The following is a 13,815-nucleotide window of genomic DNA, read 5'->3' as shown; positions in this document are numbered from 1 at the left end:
AAATCACGTATTAGAAACTGCAAATCTTTATTCCTTAACCCTACGCAAAGCAGTTGCCTCTCAAAGGACATCAGTAAAACAAGTTCCAAAACTCCACTTGTGAAAGTTTAAATTAGATGCACATGTCATTACAGAGTGCCTAGCCATGCAAACATAAGTCAGCTTAAATTCAAATCAATAGGACTCCTATCAGCCGTAGAAGTAGGCACATGAAGGGTCAAAGATTTGGCCAGAGCAGAAAAGCATACACGGCACAAAATGAAAACACAATTGACCAACCTGGACCATTTAAGTACTGTGTAAGTGAGCAGTGCAACCGCACTATTATAGGCTCTGTGCGAATCACATCCCAAGCCACAGCAATCTCTTCCTAGTTCAAGATAAAAAGAAAAAAACAGACATAATTAGCCATCTTGAGGAACTGCTGCATTTTTTCAGTCTACCTCAGGGTAGCTATAAACATCATTCATACATCTACCCAGTTGTGTAATATCTACTCCAACATTACACTTTAGACTTAGGACAAATTACTGCCTGTTAACGCCCCCAAGAGCGGTGTCAGTCTAATTCCAGTTCTTGAGCAAACTCATTTAAACCAAGCACAGGTTTATACATAACATTGCATGTACAGTGCAGGCAGACACATTAAGCTGATAAACAAAAGAGCAAACAAAGACAGAATAGAAACTAACACCGTAACAGAGGGTAAAGGAAACTATTGTTCCTTAAGACTGATTTAAATAATTCAACAATTTCCTTAAATTCTTAACTTTTAAGGAAAAAAATTTCTTAAATAAGTCCAAGAGTAACTGTCTTATGTGCTGTACTAACCTAAAAAAATTGGCATAACTGTGCGGAAGCCAATGATGACCTTAAAAGTTCTAATTTTTATTCTTTGTTTAGAGCCCACAAAGCTACTGCACAGATGCAGTGAGGAAGTGTGAAGTTATTGACAGCAAACTGCTACTGAAGCCATGCTGCCAGTCGACAGCACCGCTGTCTCTCCCTAATCATTGTAAAGAAGCACTCCAGCCAAGGCCCTCTTCCCTTCAGGGCTGTAAGAAATGCTTAAATGCTTTCACATGACTAATGTCTATGATAACATGAAAAAAAAAAAGTATTTCATTTATATTTGTTAAAACATTTACCATTCACAAAGCACATTTGAAAGGAAATACTCATGCAGCAAATAAAAACCTAGAAAGCATTTTAACAATGCGATCATAAAAGGAAAATAAAATCTTTCCACCGAATATCAATCAATAATGTGACAGCCAATTGTGAAGATCAAGTCTCCACAAAAGGAAAGTCTCAGTCGTTGTCTAGAGAGTCTAATGTGTAGCAAAATTAAATGAGTATTAATGTTCATTATGTAATTCTGTGATTAGATCACTTACATCAAGAAAGCTAACATCAATATGTAGATCAATATCTACATCATCAATGGCTCCGTATTCCCTGAAAGGAAAGAATTACATTACATTAGAGCTCCTTAAAATACTCCTCAACCCAGGAATACTTACAACAGGGAAGATTTTATAAGGGATAATCTCATCTGTAAAATCAGAATGGTTATAAAATACACATTTACATAGATTGGATTAATATTCCCAATTGGTGGGTGACTGCCATGCTGTAAGTTTTTTTCAGAGAATCTTGCTTAAACAGAATAAATCTTTCCTTCCACTTCCCCCAAAATCTCTCCATGGCTGCTATGTATTTTTGTCTCATGTATTCCACAAATAAACAAAGAAATTTAATAGTCACATGCTGCACCTATAATTTTCAGAAGTATTTCAGGTCAACAGCCAGTAACCTAAGAAGAGGTTTGAGATAAATCATCGTAGACAAATAAAGCATAGCCTAGAGAACATATTATACTGGGGGGATTGCTTCATACATTCAAGCATTTGCTTGTCAAAAATAAAGACTGCCCTGTAATGTACTCAAGGTAATAGTTGCCTTTTTTATCTCTTATGTGTAGTATTGCTGGAATTCCCAAGGTTCAGATTTAACTTATATTCACTGGTATTTCATTGCCATTTGAAATCTTACATTTAAACTGTGACTTTTCTGCCTCTTATTTTCTAACTCACTTGGATTGCAATCCCCTACATACTTGAAGACTTCTGAAAAATAGGTCTAGAAAATACTCATTCATGCACCTGAATAAAAAAACTGCTTTCCTTTTCATTGAAATTACTCAAGTGGTCAATACTGTAAAAATGTAATCACTCTCAATTTTTTACAGATTAGCTTCTAGTCGCTATTTTTTTTCCTTTACACTGCGTTCATACGCTTTTCTCACAGTGACTTCCACACTTTTGTATTAAACTAGACTTAAGTACATAGTAGCAGTTGAGCATGAGTAAGCCCATATGGCAATTTTGAAACACTAACATTTTGTCTGAATATAACAGTCTCCTACCCAACTGGCTTCTCAGCCATGGTAGGATTGAGTTTGCACTAGAAGTTGTTTGACGCCTTGTGAAGTTTGGCGAAGAGAGCCCCGTTCACCAAACCTTGGCAACCCAATGGCTCTCTCTGGTCGGGGCACACCCAAGTTCTCTCTCTAGACCTGATGTGTCCACACATGGCACACACAGGGCAGGTGAATGGCTGGACAGGGTTGTATTACAGAAGACTTCCCAGCCACCCTTACAGCTACTCCAATGTCACCTCACCCAGAACTGTACAGGCACTTGCTGACCTCCTACAACTCACTGGAAACCTGTCTTTGAAACAGTGAGTAAGCTCTCCACTCACTGAATGGCTTAGTCAGGACCCTACACAACAGTGCCATGAGGGTTTTTTGTTCATTTTCCAGAAGATCCAGAGACTGTTATGCACTCTTAAGTAATATTTACGTATGTGGGCTGGTGTTACCTACATGACTAAGATTCAAAAGGCTGTTAACAAGCATAATTTTATAAATTAAACAGAAGCATAGTTGAACTAACATAACAGAAGTATTAGTGGAAGAAATAACAAGACAAAAATTAGTTCTGATTGTGAAACTTCCATATTCACCGAAATCCCTTTGCACCCAATACACTACCATCTTAGAAGACGGATTTTAGACACATGATGCTGACTCTAGTTTAAATTTCCCATGCTGAAAGTGAGGAAGAAATTATGTTTTATTCCAACATCTGCAGCTTATGATCTGCTGCCTAAAATGGCTTCGTGAACACAACCTGATTTTGAAGCTCCCAGAGGTCCTCTGTCCATCAATGCATAAAAAATATGAAGAGATACAGTTGGATGGATCAATCACCTTCTCATGGCTTTTGTGGTCAGATTTCTAAGAGCTGTGGTGAAAAGCATTCTGGTATAGGTACCTAACTTTTACTCTGTTACAGCAAGAGACTATGCAAAAGAGGCTCAACTGTCTAGGAAATATGCATCTTGGTAGACATCCCTGTCATGCAAACTTCTCTCTCCTCAGAGAAGTGGAGCTGCAACAGTGATGAAACTGAATGCCTAATGTTGTGAGGTTTATTTCCAAGAATTTATAAGTATTTTTAACTGCAATAGAGTGGATGAAGCATTCACATTTTACACATGCCAAAAGCAGTCACAGAAGCCAATTTCTACTACAATGAGCTCAAGCAGATCACAATGCTTCCAGTGAAACAGTTGATGCAATAAATTATATGTATTAAAGTTTCTGAAAGGTTACACATAATATTTCAATTTTAGGAGCGTGAGGAAACTTATTAGCAAGGTATTCTCTGTTTCACAGTTATCAGGTTGGCAACTGATAACTTATCTCATTCACTTCCTAAACCCACACACAACTATTCAACTCCCCAGGTCCTCGAAATGTAGTACATTTCCACTTAATCTGTACAGGTGTAGTACACCACAGTTGTAGGCATGCTCTCTCTTATGACAAAGTAACACAGCTTACTGTTTAGAAATTAAGGGAAATAATTACTTGTAGTATACGTATACCTAATATAATTATCTTATCTCCATTTTATTACTTCGTTTGTATGGCAACTTTGATATTTTTCTTGCAATACATATGACACGTCTGTCACATCTTGCCTACCTGTTATTTTTATGAAATTATTGAGATTACACAGATGGAAGATAAAGTTATAAAATACCTGAAGCGTATTTGAAATATCACATAGATATGCCCTATGGCAGAATCATGCATGCTTATCTACCTCCAGTAGAATTTTTGTGTAATTACTCTTAGCAATCCACATCTGACTAAGGTTCCACTACTTTCCTGTGTAGGATACTTTAGATTCCCATAATTAGAAAGCTTCCCCAACCTCTAATCATACCCTAGTTTTTTACTGTCTCTCTCATGATGGCAATACAGAATATTTGATCATTCCTTCTACCTACAAACAGCTTTTATGAAGAAGAAAAACTGTTACTGTGGTTTTTTCTTCTCTTTTTTCTAGATTAGACAAATCCAACTCTTTCAGTCTTTCCCTAAGGAAAATATTTATTAAATCTCTTATCATTCCTCTTGTTCAGCTCCAGGGTAATATACAGAATATGACAGAAAAGGAGTTTAACAAGGGTTTAGAGAAACGTAGAATAGTAATTTTCAACAAAATGCAAAAGCCTGATCAAATACCACCAGAACTGCAAAAGACAATGATGTTTCAGAACAGAATTCCAGGGCTTGTTCTCAGCACAGCCACTTGTACCCATACTGAACAACAACAACAAAAAACAAACTTTAAAAAAAAAAAAAAAAAAGAAAACCCAGCATTATTGCTTGTTTGCAGCGCTCCTTTCTTTTGCAACACAACATGCTTTCTGCATTTCTTCACCAGAAGAGACTAGTGCTTCAGTAGTCAGGGAAGGCCCACATGGAACTCAATATTCAAAACATTAAAGGCTCCACAACACAGTAAGGTCAATGACGTACCTGAGAGATACTGCATTAGGTCCATAGATCTCTCTCACAGCTGTCAAATCAGCCTCCAGCTGTGGGTGCTTGTGAAGTTCTCCATCATAACTAACCTATTGGGAAAAGAAAAATATCTTGGGAGTTCTTATTTCATTACTGGCACCTATCTAGGCTCTTGAAAGTTCCCCATGCAAAATATACTGCATTAAGATTCCTTGATGCCACACTCAGGAAGGACAGAGTGTTGATTAGCTGAAGCACTGAGGCTATCTATTCTGCTAAGTAATGAGATTTTAAAGCAGGTACCTCTGCCTTGAAACGTTTTGAGGGTTCTGCTATTTGTGGAGTCTCATCCATCTGTCCTGTTCTGTCTCACAGTTTGTTCTGGGACACCTCTGTATTTCAAAAATGCTAAGTAGGATAAGAAACAAATATCCCCAATCTTACCGTCCCAGTCCAATCACTACAGGACAAAGGTTTGCATACTCTTTCTTGCTGTCACACTCTCACATACACTAGATACAGAATGCCTTGGGCACAATAAGAGAAGTATGAAACTTTTCTCTACACCAAGCGTCTCAGCATCTAAATTACATTTTCAGACTACCCACTGGATGTAATCTATTCACCAGTGCAATAACACCAGGTGAGAAAAAAATAATTAAAGAACCTTTTCTAATTTTAAGTATTTTACCAGAGAAGGTGTAAAGAAACACCTATTTAGACACCAACACCAACACCCCTTTTCTTTTTTTTCAAACTCTACCATGAAAAATGGAAAAAGTTATGTTTGTGCTTACACTATAAAGCAAAACTTGTGAGCTGGCTTGGTTGGAATGTATGAAGTAAAAATAATTAATATCCTCCTCTCTTCTAGAAGATCAAAAATACTTCATTAGGCATGTAACAATCTATTAAAAATCTGTCTACTATTACCTTTTTCTCAAGAAATACAATCCTGACTGTGTGAACCTAAATCTACTTCTTTACAACTATTAGAATGACAGTAATTCCATAGAAGTCTATGAACTCCCTAGATTTGGACAAATTCAGAAACGAGTGTAGGATTTGCTCTGTACCTTTAACAAATTCAGAGAGCAAAGCACTGGAGTTTAATTTATCCCTTTAGACATACACATATCTATATCCTTATAGAGGAATTCCTGCAGAGAATTCTTGTTATTGCAAAGCTGCATCCATTTGCAGTACTGCTTCTTCCATTTGTACTTCCCAATCTGTAGAAAACCAGTGCTTTGACACTTTCAGCTCTAATATTTAAAGATGTGCTTTTCAATCTAATTAAATTTCAATAATATTAAAATAATAATCAGATGATCACTTTTTTACATGTGAAAATGAGCAAATAATAATTTGATTAGACTTTTTCAAATATAAGGCACAGAAATCATCAGCATACCATAGGCATGTACTTATCAGAAGTATCAATGACATTCATACCAGAAGGTTTACAAAATATCCTTCCTTAGCTTGGATAGGCATGTTAGAAGAATTTTCCTAGTAGAAGAGCAGGGGAAGAAAACCTTGTAATTTTTTTTCACTGTAGGTGGGGGGGAAACCAATCCTTTTTACATGCTCATTACTCAAAGAAAAATTCTTTAAAGATGTGTAAATAATTGCTGTCCTGCTTCCAAAGAGAGCATAGCAATCATTTCATAAATCATAGCTGGGGTGCACTTGCCACCTTTGTTGGTCCTAAACAAGATTTTTAAATCAGTCTTATGTATCAATAACAATAAAATCCAAAAGGAACACTATGCAGAAAACTGAACTCCTCAACATAATGCTTTTTGTTATTTACTTTCTGATGCTAAGAGGCTATAAACTCAAAAAGGAAACAAAGTAGTGTTCTGACAAATTTTAAGACGACAGTATGGTACTTTCCACTCCTGAATTAGTGCCACAGACGTGCTGATGTACGCAAAGGAAACTGTCAGAGTTTTGCATTTCTGCATTTTCAAGTATGTCCTGTAACTGAGAGAGCCAAAGGCAGTAGTATTACTGTTTTCATCTCTGGTTCTCGTTTGCAAATGTAGCATACAGAGATTCAAAGCAAGAATTAACAAAGAGTTGCCGAGAAAGTGAATATAAAGGCTAAAAAATCTGGTAAGTTCACTGTGACTGAAAGATCTGTGTTTAGAAAGGTTTTAATATCTCAGTTTTTAATATAAAACCTTATTCAGATTATTTTGTCCCACATAATGACAAAAGGTTGCTTTTTAAAAGGAGATTAAGTGATTTACAAACCTAAATCCCTTTGAAAATCAATAGGTCTTAGGCTATTGAACTACTTATCTACTTTAAAGTATTTATCCATTAAATCCTTAGGGAGGATTACAAGCAGGTGCCTAGGAAGTGAATACAAACATTTAATTTACACGCAAAAGGTTGCTCTTTGTTTTCACTGCCCATCAAATGCCATTTCCCATCTTCCGTGGTCCTTGTTTCATCATCAGTGGCTCTCATGTCTTTCCAGCTGTAACCACTCAGAAATGCTAAGAATTATCCATGATCTCCATCTTTACCAGCTGTATTGCGCACAATTACACTGGCATCTCTTCCCTCTAGTTGCTAAAGTCACTATTTTTGTCCCCTTTTTCTGTGGACACAGCACACACTTGTCTCAAATGAAGGAGTTTGCCTTGCTTGTTCACCACGTATACAGTCAACTCTTTTGTCTTTCCACTACACCTGGTGCTCACTTAACATCTTACAAACACTGTTTGAAAAAGGATCGTTCCTTTTATCTTTCAAGGGACTTTGTTCATTACCTTATTTGCTATTTATTTTCTGAGTCTTCAGTATTTTCTTCAATACTACAGGTCTTCTTTAGAATTTTGTCTTTTTGATCATGAAATTTTAAATTCAAATTTCCTCCTTTTTTTTTTTTTTTTTTTCACTTTCTGTGATGCTTCCCCCCACTCTTTATTCTCCATATTTGTGTTTTGGATATTCTATACTCAAGACATTTACAATCATCTGATACTTTACTTTTATTGCAAACCTATGTGTTTTTTCGCCAGTTACAATTCCTTCAGTTAAATGCAATATAATGCGGCTTCGACTGGATTCTAACTAGTTTTGCTTATTACACAACTCTTTTACACCTTGCAAAATGATGTACTGCTTGCTCTCTGCGTTCATGTCTCATAGGCAGTGTTAATATTTATTCATTCGTTTGGGCACTGGCAGGCATCCTTTACCAGATGTATTAGATGTGGTTCAAGAAACAAGCACTCACAGCTGTTTTCTGCCTTTTCCTTCACCTTGAGGTTACTGCCCTTTCTTCAGGGTTGAAAAATGAAGCCAGCACACACAACTCATCACTACAGGGCAAGATCAGGCAGATTAAGATAAGACATTGCTCTTTGCACTGAATTATGTGTATGGTCCTCCCCAGCATTCGCCAGCATGGGGCTGTAGAAGTCAGCAGCTGAAGGGAGGCAATTCCTGCAGTCATTTCTAAAGTGAACATGAGCCAATATTCCCTGTTAGTTATTTCTGACACTGAAAATACATTTTTTCAGTTCCACTTTCAATATAGCTTTTTACAGCTTTTCAGGGGCATGCCTTTTTTTTTTTTTTTTTTTTTTAACTGTAAAGCACCTCGACATGTATTTTGTGTTCCAACCCCACCGCACTGTTGGCTCTGCAAGAGAAGAGGCTCAGGGATGTCTTGCTCATCAGCTCTCTGCACCGACCCACCCTGCTGGCACTGTTGGCGTGCTTCTTTAGCCTTGGCTCTGCATCCAGGGCACGGACGGCTTCAGCCTCAAGGCTGAGGCAGTGACAACTTTCATAAACAGCGACCGTAATTTGTTAAAATGTTCACTGAAATAAACAGTTCTAACAGCGTAAAGCAAGGAATGATTCCTTGGGGAAACATTTAGGCTAAAAAATAAGAAATCTGCATAAAGAGACTAGCAGTGTGAAGCACATTGCAAAAGGAAAAGGTATGAAAAGATTTTATTTCCCAATACATAAGAGAATGTAATAACTAATTTTGCTGAGGGAAGAAGAAGGAAAGACATAGAGTAGTACTTTCATCTAAACTATGCTGCATTTTTCAAGGTGAATATCACTGTAGAGCTTAGAAAAAGAACTGCCTAGACCAAAACTGTTTTGTAATAACCATTTTTACCATTAAAATGCAGTGCTCTTGACTTTAAAAAAATGGCAGTTCTCCAGAAGGAAACAGATTTGGATCCAGCCAGCCTTCGCAGCCTGATTTGTATCAATAATGGGATAAGCTATTTCCTGGAAGTAAGCAACTAGTTTCTATTTTCAAGCTTCTTGGAGAATATTTGCTTTTTTCATTCTAACAGATTTGCAGATGTAAACAGTATAATCTTATTTTGAATCTGAGATAAAGTTTAACAATATTTCTGCTACAAAATACTACGTACTCATGGCACTCTATCCATAACACAATGATATATCATAAACAAAAAGAACTCTCATATACTACTTTTTCTGAAAATTGTGCAAATTATTCTGCATTACCTGTCCTCCATAATAAAATTCCTCAGAATCATTATCTCCTTCAGAGTCTTCTTCAACTGTGCTGTTGTGCCGTGACTCCTTAATGAAAAAGGAAATTTAACAATTATAAAAGTAATACGCTGATCTTGCATTTATAGCTTTATATACAACTACAAGAATTATTTTTTTTTTACAAATAAGCTCATAGCATCCTTTCTAAGTGATCTCTAACTATAATTTTTCCAGAGGGCTGGTTTTAAGAATAGTGAAGTATCAGACAAAACAAGCACCTAATACAGGGTATATAAAAATATCTGAATATATGTTGGGCCTGGCTACAGACACAATGTGGTATTTTAAAGAACTGGATAATTCAGCAGACTATGCAGGGATATTTCACTCTGTGTTTTTGCTAAACAAAGCATGACTTACACACCAAGACTGGTTCTGGATTTAGTTCTTTTGCTGTTTCAGCAACCTAGCAATTTTATTTTACTTTAGTCTTGTAAAAAAGCTCTAATACTTTAAGGAAATAATCCAAGTCCAAACAGAGACTATCTAACATTTCCTTCTGTGAAAAACTGACACACTGCTGCCTAATTACTCTTTTTATCAGAAAGTCCATGCTGATGCCAGAAAAGGTCAAACTTAGTTTTCTGACTAGCTATGCTCTGAGACAGTGAAAAGTAAGGATTAGAAAGTCATATGCTTACCTAAGTAAAACCTGCTCTAAATAAGTTGCTCTGTGAATAATTGCATCAAGTAAATAGCACTGATCATGGTACAGACTGTAACTCCACATTCTGTTTCCCAAGAATGGAACCTTTTCTTATAATTATGCAATTGCTTGAGATATTAATTCTAGTTTCCCACAATGCATATGTTATTTCTATGATCTGTGCTGACTAGGAACCCCTAAAGAACACCTGTTAAAACTGCAATTCTTCACTTCAACCTGAACTTGATGTACCAACTGCTTCGCTTTTATTTATGTTCTGCACAGAACTGCTGTAATGGAACAGAAATCAGATGTTTGAATCAAATAACAGACACTAACCCTAAATTCCATAATCATGACTGCAAAAATATACTCCTATCAACAAATTCTATGGTCAGATATTGTAATCCCATTTCCCTATCTCTGCCTCTAAATTTGTGCTCTATTCACTGTATGTATATAGACAGTGTAAAAACTGTATTTTGCCCAATCTCATGGCAATTTTGTATGACAAGGCACAAAAATAATTTATGCTTCTACTTCACTGAAAAGAAATAAAGTTGCTTTATTCTTCTTTGTTTTATAATAACCTTAGCTCAAAGGGAAATCTGTTTTAGAACAGGACTCAACTGAACAAAAATTCCACACAAAAAATGAAACTGTCACATTGGAATAGTGAAAAAACAATCATATCCTAACTAAACCTTCAACTGAGTAGCCAACAGAAATGGTCAGTATTAGAGACTTTTTAAAAAGGGTTTTTATTTTCAGTACTTTCACATTTAAATACCTTGTTCAACTTAAAAAAAAATAAAAGCTCAAATCCTGTCCCACAGATGCTAACTATATTTCAGGCTTTTAATCAAATGGGCAAATTCTTTCCACACTTGAATTTCTTCCATGTTTACAGAGCACTGAATACAATGATGAGCCAGTAGAAGCGAAGTATTTTTAGTGCAGTTTTTTATGTCAAATCAGGTTTCATTTACTAAAAAAAAACTGATACATACAGCATCTAGACATGCTTATCCTCCCTTTCCAGGGACAAATACAGATAGTAACCTTAAATACGGTCATCAAGAAACAGCATCCAACTTTACCAAAAGAAATCCTAAGTCAAGCACCTGAGCTCCTGACAATGCTCGAGGTAGGAGCCTATATGGTACTTTCTCTGAACCCATAACACTGTCAAGCCTCGCAGACATTAATGCCACTGCTTTCTTCATGTCTCAATGAAACTGGTCAGGGAGTGATCAGCACCAGATGCAGCATAAATACAACCATGACTGGAAGACCTTAATACTCAAGACTCTACTTATGGTGAGTGGAGTCAGTCAGAGGTCTAGAGTGTCCAGCGGGACTGCCACAGGCTGCATGAAGAAGCAGTGAGCTGAATAATTGGGATGTGGTCTTATGTGCAAGAGCAGGCTAAAAGGTAACAGAATCACCATCTACTTCTCCAGGAGAGCTGTATTTTTAGGGTAGATAGGGTCTACACCACTGTCAAACAAAAAATGAGATAAACATCAAAACCACATTTCCTAGGACAAGAGGAGAGTTGAAATCACAAGTGAATCTCTGGTTCATCCACATATGAAACCTAGTGAAACATGCTCAGGTTTTAAAATGTGTAAACATGTACAGATCACATAGCAAACTTTGATAGAAAGTCTATCGCAACCACTCATATTTTATTATTTACTGTTGTTTCTTAAAATAATTTCTGTTAAAATAAGCATACAAGAAATACATACCTCTCCATTCTCCCTCTGTAACTTTGATTTTATGGATAAGTAATAGTTGACATCACTGTTTTTTCTTATTAATTCTTTAAAAAAAAGAAAATGGGGAACATGTGAAAAAAAGTGAAATAATTTTGCATAAGTAGACTTGGAATTCTTAGTTGCAGTAGTAGAGCAAATAAGGAACAAAATTACCAATATGAAATGCATCAAAGAGTTTATAATGCAATACTCTGAAACTAGGAAGCCCCTACCACCCAGAAGACTCATGTTTTTAACTGTGAATTGAAACTAAGTTGATCCATCCAGGAGATCTGGTTTTGCCAATTTGTGATTTACAATTTAGCATCATTCATTAATTTTGTATAATTTATAAAAGAATGAAAAATCAAAACCCCTCATGAAAATTAAATCAATTCATCTTCTATATAAAACACAGGGTTTCACTCTATTTTAAATGATAGGTTTCATTTCTTTTCAAATTAAAGAAGCATTTGCAAGTAAAATTAATTTCAAACTTCTGACTAGAATAGCAAGATTCTGTTTGTGTGCCACTGCACCCACTTCAGTAAAATTACTCCTGATTTACATCTGTACAAATGAGATCAAAGACTGAAGAACATATTGGTCTTCCAGTGGAATTCAAAGTAATTCTGTGTTATGCAAAAAAAGCCCATAATAATAATAATAATAACAACAACAACAACAATAAAGTCAAGTGTTCCTATCTGAAGAATTGCCTATCTGAAGACCGTCTGTGCAGTTTCTCCAGTAACCTGAAACAATCTGAGAATTATATAATAAAATATAAAATGCCTCTGTGGAATATGCACAAACCTTTATTGTACACTTATAAATGCCTGTACCTTTGACAAGCATACCTTTTCATGTATCAAATCATTTTTGAAACTAAGAAAATAATTTAAAATGTAAGTTTTCCAAAGTCATTTGGAAAAAATATAACATTTTTCTATAGTCTAATTTAGTTGAAACAGCTGAATCATTTTGTTTGAAATTTCTGGAAATAATTCACCAGAGGCAGTGGTAGTCACAGACTATTTCGTCTACAGTGGTGAAGATTTAGTGAAGTTGTAAGTAAGCAAACATGAAAACTTTTAATTGGGAAGTATTAAGCACCTCTAACTATCAAAGGGGAATTTCTCTAGCACAGTCTGCAAGGCATTAAAAGAATAAAATACATTCTGCCTACACAAATGTGGTGATCCCTAAAGTAGGTATTTTAATTTCTTCTGTTCCGAAAGTAGGACAATTTACTATGTTAAGACTGTGAGAAAATAGCAAACTGTACAGCTGTACACATTAACACATCTCCCTTTAAGTGTGGACTTGTCTTTCCTCACAAAGTATGAACTTGATAAAACTATCCAAACATAAGATTACCTGTAGCAATTTGGTGGAAAATTACTGGAATTGGCTCTGTTGTGACTAGCACATCTTCATCGTTATCAGAACTGGAAACGTAAGTGTTATCTACAAAAGAAAAATACTTTGCATGGTAAATTCCCATTGTACTCTGCCAGACCCTTCCCATGTTTCTTGTCCCACCCTTGTACCACAAGGAACCACTTCCAAGATGGTTAAGGGAGCTAAGCACTATCTTCCTGGTGTGTTTGGCTTTTGTCTCTTAAGACTGTTAACAAAAAGAAAGGATGGAAGATTTAGACCCAACCTTTACAAAGCAAACCCCTGGAGTTCAATGTCATGGCTTTTATGACCCACACCTAGTGCCACTCTGAACCAAACCACAAAGCTTACTGTGGCCAACCTTTTTCAAAATTAATACTTGTTCTCTGTTTTTTTTGCTATGCCTGATACTAAAACTCAAGTTAAATCTGCCATGCAGAGTGAAGGCTGCACTGAGAGCTGACTGTTAACAGCCAATCATACAAAATACTCGTGCCTCATTTTGTCTAGTCACATAAAGGTTGTTTGAAGTGTCTTCTAATCAGTGC

At 36.1% G+C, this 13,815-nt stretch overlaps 1 protein-coding gene across 1 annotated transcript in view; it reads right to left on the bottom strand.

Moving 5' to 3' along the window:
- The window catches only part of PARP8 (poly(ADP-ribose) polymerase family member 8), a 110,083-nt gene that overhangs the window by 38,789 nt on the left and 57,479 nt on the right, over positions 1 to 13,815 (bottom strand). Inside the window, exons 4-9 of the mRNA XM_050328904.1 lie at positions 13,244 to 13,333; positions 11,855 to 11,928; positions 9,404 to 9,481; positions 4,901 to 4,995; positions 1,398 to 1,458; positions 280 to 370 (exon numbers count right to left, since the gene is read on the bottom strand). Of these exons, the coding sequence (XP_050184861.1) occupies positions 280 to 370; positions 1,398 to 1,458; positions 4,901 to 4,995; positions 9,404 to 9,481; positions 11,855 to 11,928; positions 13,244 to 13,333 (489 nt within the window). The remainder of the gene's footprint in view (positions 1 to 279; positions 371 to 1,397; positions 1,459 to 4,900; positions 4,996 to 9,403; positions 9,482 to 11,854; positions 11,929 to 13,243; positions 13,334 to 13,815) is intronic.

This window comes from Myiozetetes cayanensis, unplaced genomic scaffold (assembly GCF_022539395.1).
Source record: "Myiozetetes cayanensis isolate MyiCay16 unplaced genomic scaffold, myiCay2020 scf4, whole genome shotgun sequence".
Taxonomy (NCBI): Eukaryota; Metazoa; Chordata; class Aves; order Passeriformes; family Tyrannidae; genus Myiozetetes; species Myiozetetes cayanensis.
The sequence above is the reverse complement of the archived record's forward strand: the minus strand, read 5'-3'. Positions and strand labels throughout refer to the sequence as shown.